The sequence below is a fragment of the Entelurus aequoreus genome, linkage group LG16 (genome assembly GCF_033978785.1).
Source record: "Entelurus aequoreus isolate RoL-2023_Sb linkage group LG16, RoL_Eaeq_v1.1, whole genome shotgun sequence".
In the NCBI taxonomy this organism is placed as follows: domain Eukaryota; kingdom Metazoa; phylum Chordata; class Actinopteri; order Syngnathiformes; family Syngnathidae; genus Entelurus; species Entelurus aequoreus.
Genome location: NC_084746.1, coordinates 21,819,571 through 21,832,775, shown reverse-complemented (window position 1 = coordinate 21,832,775; position 13,205 = coordinate 21,819,571). Strand labels below are relative to the sequence as shown.

General features: G+C 35.2%; 1 protein-coding gene across 3 annotated transcripts in view; it reads left to right on the top strand.

The window, feature by feature from the left end:
* The first annotated feature begins 626 nt into the window (after window positions 1-626).
* The window catches only part of adat1 (adenosine deaminase tRNA specific 1), a 249,004-nt gene continuing 236,425 nt past the window's right edge, over window positions 627-13,205 (top strand). For all 3 annotated transcript variants that reach the window (XM_062022362.1, XM_062022364.1, XM_062022363.1), the window contains exons 1-2: window positions 627-923; window positions 8,115-8,183. In XM_062022362.1, coding sequence (XP_061878346.1) covers window positions 776-923; window positions 8,115-8,183 — 217 coding nt within the window. In that variant the 5' untranslated portion in view covers window positions 627-775. The remainder of the gene's footprint in view (window positions 924-8,114; window positions 8,184-13,205) is intronic.

Genomic DNA, 13,205 nt, shown 5'->3' with positions numbered 1-13,205 from the left:
CACAGGCACTAATATGATATTTATGTATTGCTGGTTGTTGATTTTGTGTCTTCTACTATTCTTTACTTACGAGACTTCCAGTGAAATGTAGGCATGCTTGGAATGGTGACAAATGAGGTAAGAGCTTGAAATACAAAAATAAAATGATTATTTAAGTTATCATATGTTTGAAAAACATATGAATGTAAACAGCACAACAACAAACATTTGTATATTTTTTTAATAAAAATAATTTTTCACACAATATCAACCATAGAAACGTGTTGTTACTATTACTATAAATATATATATATATGTATATATATATTTAAAAAAAAAAAAAAAAAATTTTATTGAACAACAAACATGCATTTATAATGCACACAAAAGTCAAGGCACTTTCAACATAACCAACAATCTACACATCAGCTTGAGCAAATCACGACATCAGCGAATCATGTCAAGGAAAGAAAACAAAAGCAAATACAAAAACAGATAGAGTATTAAATATTAATAAATAATCATTCTAAAAGAATATAAAAAATAAAAATCCAAAAATGGCTAACGAAATCATTTTAAATTTAAGGGCTATTTTTTATCAATATATTGGTTAGCAAAAGGTCGCTGGTTCCACTCCGTCTGATGTCGGTGACGTCACTTCTGTCCCAGTAGAGTTGCCGTAGCGTTTCCGGTTTAGTTCCGTGTTCCTGCGTGTTGTATTTCTATGGCAAGGCGGTAAACAAAAAAATCTAACGTTACATTTTGTTTTCAATTATACATTTAGCGTCTAACCAATATGGTGACTGCGGATGAAGTTGCTCAGTTGTGCTACGAGAGCTTCGCCGCGCTTCCCCGCAGGGGGAAGCCTGAGCCCGGCCGAGAGTGGACGCTGCTGGCCGCTGTGGTCAAAATCACCCAAAGTGAAAGTGCAAATTCTCACTCAGGTATTTTTGTTATTATTCCAAATCATTCATTTGTATTGTTATTAACGCTGCTTGTTGGTAATTCGTTAATTATTACGTTTAAATTATTTCAACTTTCAAGTAGATATCCATTTCAAAGTTGTTAATGTATTCTGGTTTAGGAAGCCATGTATTGAATCATTTATGTTAATGTTACCATTTTATGCAGGGCCGCCCTAAGCAGAATTTTATTTGCAGTCCCCCTCACCATTATAGTTGTTTTCATACTTTATCTACTTTTTTTTCTTCTTCTTCATCCTGCTCCTTCTCAGGCATTGGTGTGTAACGGTGTAACTGAATATTGTGTTATAATTGTCTATCAAAGATGCACATCAATGAAGGAGATAAATAAAAATGAAATGAAACATTTTTTTTCAATCTTGAATTTAATCGGATTCATGTTTTGTACTAAAACGACTCATGTGAAATAAACTTTTCAATATTTAGCTTTTTTTAACGGCAAAATAAATTTTAAAAAAATAATTAAAACATACATTTATCGACCTTAACTTCTACTGAAATTGGACTGCAGTGCCTGCTGATTTGCAAGACAAGCACTATTCCACTACATAAGGGATGTCAAACCTGCGGCCCGAGACGAGTTCGCTCAGTGTTAAAAATGAAGATGCATTTTTAAATGAAAGAAACTGCTGTTATAAATGTGTCCACTAGATGTCGCAATAGTAATTATGTTAGGCAAGCAAGTATACAAGTATACCAAGCAAGAGGTACACGCTAAAGCGGGGCTGCAACTCCTCCCCCTCGACCAATGTTCCCTCTAATTTTTCATGTGTGTGAGCAAACGCAAAAACTCCCTGAGCATTCAGTGGAGCCCATGTGAGCAACATCAGACGTGCACACTGTGGCTACACCAGCAGCACACCTGTCCCAAACCTGACTAAATAACAAGTTCAATCTCCATCCATCCATCCATTTTCTACCGCTTGTCCCTTTCGGGGTCGCTGGAGCCTATCTCAGCTGCATTCGGGCGGAAGGCGGGTTACACCCTGGACAAGTCCCCACCTCATCACAGGGCCAACACAGATAGACAGACAACATTCTCTTGTTATTATAATCAAATGACAGCAGTCATGTCCATTTCTGATATAAGTGTTGAGGCCCTGCACTTACAATGACAATAACAAAAATATTGTTTTTTCATGAACTGTGTACTTGTATTGTTTGTCTGGGTGGAGGTCCTGCTTTGGAAATCATTTGTACCCCTTTCAGACATTGCATTTAGTTCCCATTAAAACATTCTCATGTTGCACAATGAGATGTAAGCAGGGGATCATGTGTACATTCCTGCAACTTCCTGTTTGTAAAAAATATATTTTTATTAGTATTTATTTAATATACTAACAGCATTTCATGATTAATATTTATAAATTAAGATTCCTAATAAATGACACTAGAATAAGCACACATTTGATTGGTAAATCATAGTGTAACGACCTGGAATGACACTTTATGTGTGGTGTTGGAGTTGTCCGACTTTTTGTGTGGCTGTAAACGCATCACTGGCTAAGGGCCATATGTGCATGTGTTGGCGCAAGTGAGAAAAAGCGAGCGGCTGCAGTTGATATAACAAAGTTGCTTTTGGTCTGGTTTGTACTGCAGAAAATGACCACTTTTGCTAGAAATAATTGTTTTTACTAATGTTTTGGTGATGTGTTTATGGCCGACAATAAAGAGTTTTGCTCAGTAAAGTGATGGATGGAATTCATGTCCTCAAAGTGTCTCGACAGACGATACAATATTTGAACAATGATGACGAAAACTGTTTTCTCTGTCGTTTTCGTGTGTCGAAAATTGTTATGCGCTTATTTTTTTATTTGATTTTGTGCGTGGCATAGATTTGCCGTGCGCAGAGGACGCTTGAGCAGTGCGCAATTGCACAGGCGCGCACCTCAGAGGGTACGTTGCCCTCGACCCAACGTAAAACAAACATGAGTAAAATAAACAATTGGTAACCCCACTTAAAATGCTGGATGATACACTGCACATTGATATAGTTCTATAAAAATGAGTGTTTTCTGTGCAAATTTAAAGAAAGTGAACAGTGTGTGATTTACTGCAGTGGTCCCCAACCACCGGTACCGGTCCGTGGATCGATTGGTACCGGGCTGCACAAGAATTAAAAAATAAATAATAATAAATTAAAAAAATAATATATATATATATATATATATATATATATATATATATATATATATATATATATATATATATATATATATATATATATATATATATATATTTTTTTTTTTAATTTTTTTTTTTAAATTTATTTATTTTTTTAATTTATTAAATCAACATAAAAAACACAAGATACACTTACAATTAGTGCACCAACCCAAAAAGCCTCCCTCCCCCATTTACACTCATTCACACTCATTCGCACAAAAGGGTTGTTTCTTTCTGTTATTAATATTTCTGGTTCCTACATTATATATCAATATAGATCAATACAGTCTGCAGGGATACAGTCCGTAAGCACACATGATTGTATTTTTTTATGACAAAAAAAAAAAAAATCCCGTGGCCCTACGCACAGCGCATGTTCTGCGTTTAGGTTGGGGCGGCACTGACTGTATGCATGCTTATCTTCTTAATTGTGTAAGCTATATACCAGACCTGGGCAAATTAAAGCCCGGGGGCCTGCCGGACATTCCCAAATAATTTTTTTAGATCTTTAAGATGGAAACTGTAGCTGCCATTATGATGTGCAGTGATGTTTTCAAATGACCGTAAGTCTTGAACTATACAAAGTATTTCAAAGGTTGGAATCTGCGCTTTTGCATGATATACTAGTTACTATGGTAATCTAATTAGTTACTATGGTAATCTAAGTCACAGCAGCTCAGACGAGGCACCAAGCAGTGTGGGTGGGGAGCGTTTCCACAGAGTGTTTCCAGAGCGGCCAGCCTGAAATGCGGGTGTCAGAGACAGACGCGGAAGGAGATTTTTACAACAAAGTTGTAAAGCTTAGTGATATATCAGATGTATCAGATTGTAGGTGGGTTTATTTTTTTACCCTTCGCGTTCATATTTCGCTGTGTTTGTTGCATTTTTGTTGCGTTTCGCTTGAATGTAAAATATGTCAATCAAGAGGGGGTGTGACGTTCATATGTTGTCAATATTCAGTGTTTTATCGTTCATAGTTAATATTGTAAATCCCATATTCTTTATTTTCATGTACATTCTGGGTGTTTCATTCAGTAAGAAAAATTACAATTCCATTCCGTTTTTTAAGGCGGTCTGTCATAACATTTTTAGCATTCAATCAGACATTATTGTGAGGTTTTGTATTAGTGTTCCTAAAAATAGATATACTGGCCCCCAGACACATTTTTTCCCTCTAAATTTGGCACAATAATTGCACAGGCCTGCTATATACTCTGCTATATACTGTACACCAGTGGTCCCCAACCTTTTTGTAGCTGCGGACCGGTCAACGCTTGAAAATGTGTCCCACGGACCGGGGGGTGGGATTTTTTTTATTTAATTTATTTATTTATTTATTTTTTCATAAAGAAATACAATCATGTGTGCTTACGGACTGTATCCCTGCAGACTGTATTGATCTATATTGATATATAATGTATATATTGTGTTTTTTATGTTGATTTAATTTAAAAAAAAAAAAAAAAAGTTGTATTATTTATTTTTAATTTTTTGTGCGGCCCGGAACCAATCGGTGGTTGGGGGACCACTGCTGTACACGTCAGTTTGTTCTACTTCAATTTGATTATTTTGTATGATTTTTTTCCACACTTTCCCCCTCTTTTTCTTTCCTTGTAAATAAGCTATCATTCTGTTGATATAGATCAGGGGTGTCCATTACGTCGGTCGCAAGCTACCGGTCGATCGCAAGCTACCGGTCGATCGCGGAGGGTGTGTCAGTCGATCGCCAACTAGGCATTGAGAAAATAGTCCTAAAATTTAGCGATGAGAAATCTTCACTATGACGTCACTTTCGTCACTTGATTGACAATCGAGGGTCTTGTGAAATGACGCGGGCTGCTGCAAGCTCAGTGTGAAGGGGAAAAAAAGACCGTCAGGGAGGCGAGAAACAGTTTTTATTTCAACCACACCTCCTGTCAAAAGCCTAAAGACTGATCACATAGTTCCTGTCTTCACAATAAAAGCGCTGCTCTATCCTGCCTGCGCTAACAAAATAAGAGTCTCAGAAAGCTGGCGTGTACAAGCCCGCAAGCCACGGAGTTTGCCGGCAATGTATTTCTTGTAAAGTGTATAAAAAGGAGTAAGGAAGCTGGACAAATAAGATGGCAAAAAGCAACCACTTTCATGTGGTATTGGACAGAAAGGAGGACTTTTTTTCTCCTCCATTCAAAAATGTGGACGTTATCATCACTACTGTCAGATTCCAATCAATGCAAGTCATCAGAATCAGGTAATACACCAACTTATATTCTTGTCTTCAGGAAAGAAAGGACTCTATATGTGTTAAACGTGCTTGTATTATCATGAAACACCTTTTAACTTGTTAACAAAAACGTCTCTTTCATAAATAAATACATATAAATTATATATACGAATGAGGTGTATCCCTTCGACTCGGTCATTTAAAAAGTAGCTCGCCTGCTGAAAAGTGTGGGCACCCCTGATATAGATGTACATTCTCTATCGTTTCTTGACAATTACAAAATGCAAACACGTGAATTGTTTCTAGTGTCAGTTTGTTTAACACATGATGTGAATGACTTATCAGTATCACACATGGAAATGGGGTAGTATCAAATAAGCAAACGTGTGTGAATTGATTTATTTTTATATAGCGCATTTCCCTAGAGACTCAAAGCTACATTTAAACCAGTGCGGGTGGCACTGGGTCAAGTGTCCTGCCCAAGGACACAATGGCAGTGACTTGGATGGTGGAAGCAGGGATCAAATTTGAAATTCTTAAATTGCTGGCACGGTCACTCTACCAACCAAGCCACTCCGCCCCACAGCTCTTTTTCTTCCTACTAAACTAAACACTTAGTTCTTTAACTCTTTCCCTAAATACAGGGGTGTCAAACTCATTTTATCTCAGGGGCCGCATGGAGGAAATCTGTGCACACGCGGGCCAGACTATTAAAATCATGGCATTAAAACTAAAAAATAAATACGACTTCAGATTGTTTTCTTTGTCTTACTTTGGCCAAAAATAGAACAAACACATTCTGAAAATATTACTATAGAAATATAGAGAAAAATACCGGCAGCGGTAATGTTTAGATCCATGAAGGAAAGAAGAAAGTGAATGAATGTTTATAACAGAATACATTTACATATGCATAAAAATCAGTGGCGGGCCGTGCGTTTCCCACCTAGGCCTTCAGTGATCTCCGACTTCAATGATTACCTCTCAAAATACCATAATTGATGTCACCACATGACCATTGCTGGAGAAATACTATACAGGAATACATTTACACCCTACTGGGCATTAAAACACATCAACAGTATACAAAACGGGTTATTTTCTGGCGCATTTAAAAATAAATTAAAACACATCAGCAATTAAAATATATACCGTAAATTTCTCTGCTTGGCCGATGCAACTTCCGGTCAATAAAGTTTGATTCAGAGTACACACTTCTCAAAGATATATTAACTGTTTTGACCACATGATGGCGACAAATACACATTTAACAATGTTAATTAAAAGACTAGCATGACACACTTTAACAACAAGAGTTTACAACTTTTAGTTGTAACAGAACATCTACTGTCAACAACTTGTGATCTGATTGGCTATCGCAATTGCCTCTCAACCCTATGTGTTCTCAAATTCATCCGCTAACGGTCCCGATGAGTATCCGATCACAGGATGTGTAAAGGTCACGTTCAACGTGAGGCCATCTAGAAGGCCTTATTGACAACAATTTGTGATCTGATTGGCTACAGCAACTGTCAATCACTGTATGTCGCTTACAGTGCACGGACACCCGCATTGTTGATTCTGAAGGCGTCTGGCAGATTTGGTACAGCATGGCAACATAAGCTAGCTGAATTCTGATTGTATACAAAATAAAACTAAAAACAACAGCACTGGAAGAAGCATAATACGACATGAAGAGAATATGAATAATTTTAGATATTTAGGTAAGTAAATAAAAAAATAATTGTATCTTTAATTATGATGATTATTTCTGGTTATGTTAGGCCAGCAGAGAAGGCCTTGCTGGCCCTGACGGCACACCACTGATAAAATGTTTTTTTCTTTTGTATTATTTTTTAAAATAAATTAAGTAACGTTTATGACAACCTTTTTCCAAAACACAATATAGAATGTGAGATATAACAGGATAATGCATACATTTATCATTTGTTTTCAAAACGGTTACAAAAAAGTGGGACCCCAAAAATTTACTGTGGGACCTCATTTTTATGACTTGATGGGACCCCATTTTGAAAATTCCTAGCGCCAACACTGATGGAGTATTGGTGCGTGCAAAACAGTCTGGAGTCTGCTGGCCGATTCTAATACTAATCAAATATCATCCAGGGGGCCATAGATCATTCATTCGGGCCTTGACCTTGACACCCCTGTCTCAGTACATAACGCAGAAATAGGAACTAAGTTGCAACCATTTTGTACAAACAATCCAGTTTCTACTTGCACAGATTTTATTGCACTATGTAGTCCATGCACATTACTTTAAAATGTGCGTGGGTTTTCCTCCGGGTACTCCGGCTTCCTCACACCTCCAAAGACATGCACCTGGGGATAGGTTGATTGGCAACACAAGATTGACCCTAGTGTGTGAATGTGAGTGTGAATGTTGTCTATCTTTGTAGGCCCTGTGATGAGGTGGCGACTTGTTCAAGGTGTACCCCGCATTCCGAATGCAGCTGGGATAGGCTCCCCCAACCCCCCGCGACCCTGAGAGGGACAAGCGGTAGAAAATGGATGGATGGAATAGGGTATAATTCAAACTGTAACCCGGAGCTCATTTTCAATTTGCCGGTGACATATTCTTCAAAATGTATTAAACAACAAATAATAGCAATAAGGTGCAATGTAACAAGAAAAGGCTGATATGTTGATGCAATTAAAAGATAAAAATATGCTTCATCGTCAATGTTAGACAACTCTGAATCAATTTAAATGGAAATTTGTCACAATTTTTGAAATCCTCTTATGTTGCTTTTATCTTGTAGTTGAAAAAGAAGTGCTGTCCCTTGGAACTGGGACCAAATGCATCGGAAAAACAACCATGAGTCCGAAAGGTGGGTGACTTATTTTCTTTCATGTATATATATATATATATATATATATATATATATATATATATATATATATATATATATATATATATATATATATATATATGTATGTATATATATGTATGTATATATATATACATATATATTAGGGCTGCAACTAACGATTCATTTGATAATCGATTAATCTGTCGATTATTACTTCGATTAATAATCGGATAAAAGAGACAAACTACATTTCTATCCTTTCCAGTATTTTATTGAAAAAAAAACAGCATACTGGCACCATACTTATTTTGATTATTGTTTCTTAGCTGTTTGTAAATGTTGCAGTTTATAAATAAGATTTATTCAAAAAAAAATAAAAAAAATAATACTTTTTTTTAATTTTTATTTTTAAAGCCTCTGCGCATGCGCATAGCATAGATCCAACGAATCGATGACCAAATTAATCGGCAACTATTTTTATAATCGATTTTAATCGATTTAATCGATTAGTTGTTGCAGCCCTAATATATATACATATATATGTGTGTATATACATATATCCATCCATCCATTCATCCATTTTCTACCGCTTGTCCCTTTTGGAGTCGCGGGGGGCGCTGGAGCCTATCTCAGCTACAATCGGGCGGAAGGCGGCGTACACCCTGGACAAGTCGCCACCTCATCGCAGGGCCGAATGTGTGAATGTTGTCTGTCCATATATATATATATATATATATATATATATATATATATATATATATATATATATATATATATATATATATATATATATATATATATATATATATATGTATATGTATATATGTATATATATATATATATATATATATGTATATATATATATATATATGTATATATATATATATATATATGTATATATATATATATATGTATATATATATATATATATGTATATATATATATATATATATATATGTATATATATATATATATATATATGTATATATATATATATATATATATATATATGTATATATATATATATATGTATATATATATATATATATATATATATATATATATATGTGTGTGTGTATATTAATATGTATGTATATACACATATATACATATATGTATATATACAGTATATATAAATACTGTATGTATATGTACGTATGTGTGTGTGTATGTATATATATATATATATATATATACTGTATATATATACTGTATATATGTTCGTATGTGTATGTATGTATGTGTGTGTGTATGTATGTATATATATACATATATATACATTTATATATGCGAGCTTAGCTTATCAGCTAGCTAGCTGAAAGTGAGGTGTTGAAACAGAGAGTGGGTGCTTTGTAAGTTTGATAAGACTACTAAATATGTTGGAGAAGGAATAAAGAAAGATGTAAAACAGTTAAAAGCACACAGGTAGAAAGATAGCACTTAGCTTTTGAGTGGCAAAACAGCAGCAACGAGCAGCTGGCGGTGTCAGTAATAATTATGAGCAAGTAGTAGAAGTATCAATTTCAAGGCAAGGTCAAGGCATTGCAATGCGTAAACTTAAAGAAAAGAAGCTGTAAACAAAATTTACTGTTGTTTGCTCAAGTAGCAACAATTAAATACAGAGAAAACCAAGCTGTGCATCAAGCAGCGGTGTCATTACACCACAGTAACACAAGTGCAAGATACAATTAAGTGCCACTTCGTAAACTAAACAGCAGCTTCAGTGTAGAAGCTCAAATACTTTATTTATTTACTATTTCGATAATGATTGTGAACGATAGGAACATACCAAAAAAAGTGCAGTTCCGCCTTTAAGTGGCGTTCACTTGAAACTTTGGAGGGGGAATTGTTGTGTTACAAACTTTTGTGTGGTGTTGCTTCTTATTTGTAATTATTACATGCTGATTTGTTATGTGTATGCAGCAGCAGCTGAACCGAATGTGACAGCGTGTCATAATTACGACGCTCAGATGGATTTAAAAATACCAGAAGCAGGATCATTAGTCCAGAATCTTCACGGTCCAGAAGGATTGACCCAATTAGATGCCGGTACTAAAACATACTGGTACTTGGTAAACATCCTGGTACTTGGTATACATCCCTAATTAACAGTGTAGTAGTTGATGTGATTACCTCACAGAGTTGTGTCTAAGTTGGGGCTGGAAATCTTTCAAATCTGTGTCCTTGTCTTGAGAGTTGATAGCTCTGCTAGCATTAGCATCCTCAGCTCCTTCATCGCCCGCTTGAGTGTCTTCATTTCGGTTTTTTTTCAAATCCAAACGTTAACCACATTTTAGATTTCATATTCGGGGGTGCATTGTTTGTAAACTTGTTTGGTGCTGTCTGAGTATGTTGCTGTGTTGTCAATCACAAACGAGAATTCTCGTATTACGTCACCACAGAAATCTAGCAAGATTAAAGCGGCCATATTTCGTAGTAGATTGACAAGAAACCAATTTGTGACTTTTCAACCGGAAGTCGACCGGTCCATACTATACATAGATTAATCCAGCGACTCGCCAAATAATGTATTCATATCTCTAAAGTTAAAATTGGTTATCGGTTTGTATCGATTATTTTTTACACCCCTAGTATATATGTATGTATATATACATATGTATATATATGTATGTCCACAAATATATGTATCTTTACATTTATGTATATACATTATGTATGTATATATATATATGTGTGTATTTGTATGTATATTGTGTAACAATGTGTTACATATATATGTATATATGTGTGTATATAATAAATACACACACCTTCTGTATATATGCATATAAATGTATACATCTATATATAATGATATATCGTATGTATATATTATATATAATGTGTATATGTATAATTATATATAGTCTGTATATATTATATATAATGTGTATATGTATAATTATATATAGTCTGTATCTATTATATATAATGTGTAATACATTAAATATGATATACAGTTCTGATGTTGGGGTTGTGATATAGATATTAAATATACATGTAATGTAATTAGATAAAGCATCTAAACAAATTTCATATCTAAGTTACTACACTAACTTCAGTTGTAGTTACAATTTTGAAGCAAAACCTCAGTTGTTTTTATTTAATATTTATTCCAACTCTGTTGTTGTCTCATTCAGAGTGCCTGTGTGATCAAGTTTGCACAGCTGTTTTTACGTGTAATCAGCCATTGCGATGATTTATGTCTGCATATTAATTTCATAACTAATTGAAGAGGGAAGTTTCCTAAACATGTAACAATACAGTACAACATGCGGTAAAGCCACCCCGAAAGGGACAAGCGGTAGAAAATAGATGGATGGATGGATGGATGCGGTAAAGCCTTATTTTCGAGGGTTATCGTCAATACACTGTCATATGGATGCGCCCACACACACACACACACACACACGCACACACGCACACACGCACACACACACACACACACACACACACACACACACACACACACACACACACACACACACACACACACACACACACACACACACACACACACACACAAACAAATGCAGACATTACGGCACTTTTCTTCGCCATAATGTAGAACGTTGATTGTGACGTTACAACAATCATTTGTACAAAAATAAAGAATGTAGGATTTACATTATCAGACACTTCAGTTTACATTGACAACACATAATTGTTTATAACAATTCACCCGCACATCAGACACCTATGACACTAAAATGTTAAGTACAAATGATAAAACATTGAAAATTAAGAGTATGTGAAAGTTCGACTCCTACCTTGTTTATTTTCATGACAACCTCCTTTAGGTTTTGTGATCAAACTGAAATATCAAGGAACTAAAATGCCCCAAACATGGAAAATTGTGGGAATAATGTTTTGCATATTACCCATCATCCAATCCTCCACATTGAGAGGAGCCAGATGAGGTGGTTCGGGCATCTGCCCAGGATGCCACCCGAACGCCTCCCTAGGGAGGAGGTCACGGGGAAGACCCAGGACGCGTTGGGAAGACTATGTCTCCCGGCTGGCCAGGGAACGTCTCAGGATCCCCCGGGAGGAGTTGGACGAAGTGGCTGGGGAGAGGGAAGTCTGGGCTTCTCTGCTTAGGCTGCTGCCCCCGCGACCATACCTCGGATAAGCGGAAGAAAATGGATGGATGGATGGATATTACCCATCATGCTTGGTAGAGGATTTATATGAGTGTAATTGTAAATTGTGTATGCTGCTTAGACATGTTTTACTAAAGCTCACACATTTTATAAGGTGGTCATGTGTTATGTGTGACCACATGTGTTGACTTTCAGAGTTGATTACAGTTTATTTGCACCATGAGCGGGAACTGTTGTTTGGATTAGATCATATGAATTGATGCTCTGCTCGCGCCACTTCAAAATAAATCTCATGATCATTGGCCGAATTAATAGTGTTGTCAACAAGATGAGTGGCATGTTTGATGCAATTAATCTGTAAGGTAATTAAACTTGAACCATATCGCAGGCCAGGCTTCTTGTGACAACTTGTGACGTCTTGCGGGCCGGATTGAAGACGCCGGTTGGCTGAATGTAGTTTTGAACACCCCTGGTATAGAAAATTGGGGCTGGATACCATATTATAATATTATATTATGTAAACACACACCTTATATATACTGTATATATATATATATATATATATATATATATATATATATATATATATATATATATATATATATATATATATATATATATATATACATATGTATGTATGTATTTATGTGTACAAATATATATATATATATATATATATATATATATATATATATATATATATATATATATATATATATATATATATATATATATATATATTAGTACAGGCCTAAAGTTTGGACACATCTTCTTTTCAATACGTTTTCTTTATTTTCATGACTATTGTAGATTGTCACTGAAGGCATCAAAACTATGAATGAACACATGTGGAGTTATGTACTTAACAAAAATAAAGGTGAAATAACTCAAAACATGTTTTATATTCTAGTTTCTTCAAAATAGCCACACTTTGCCA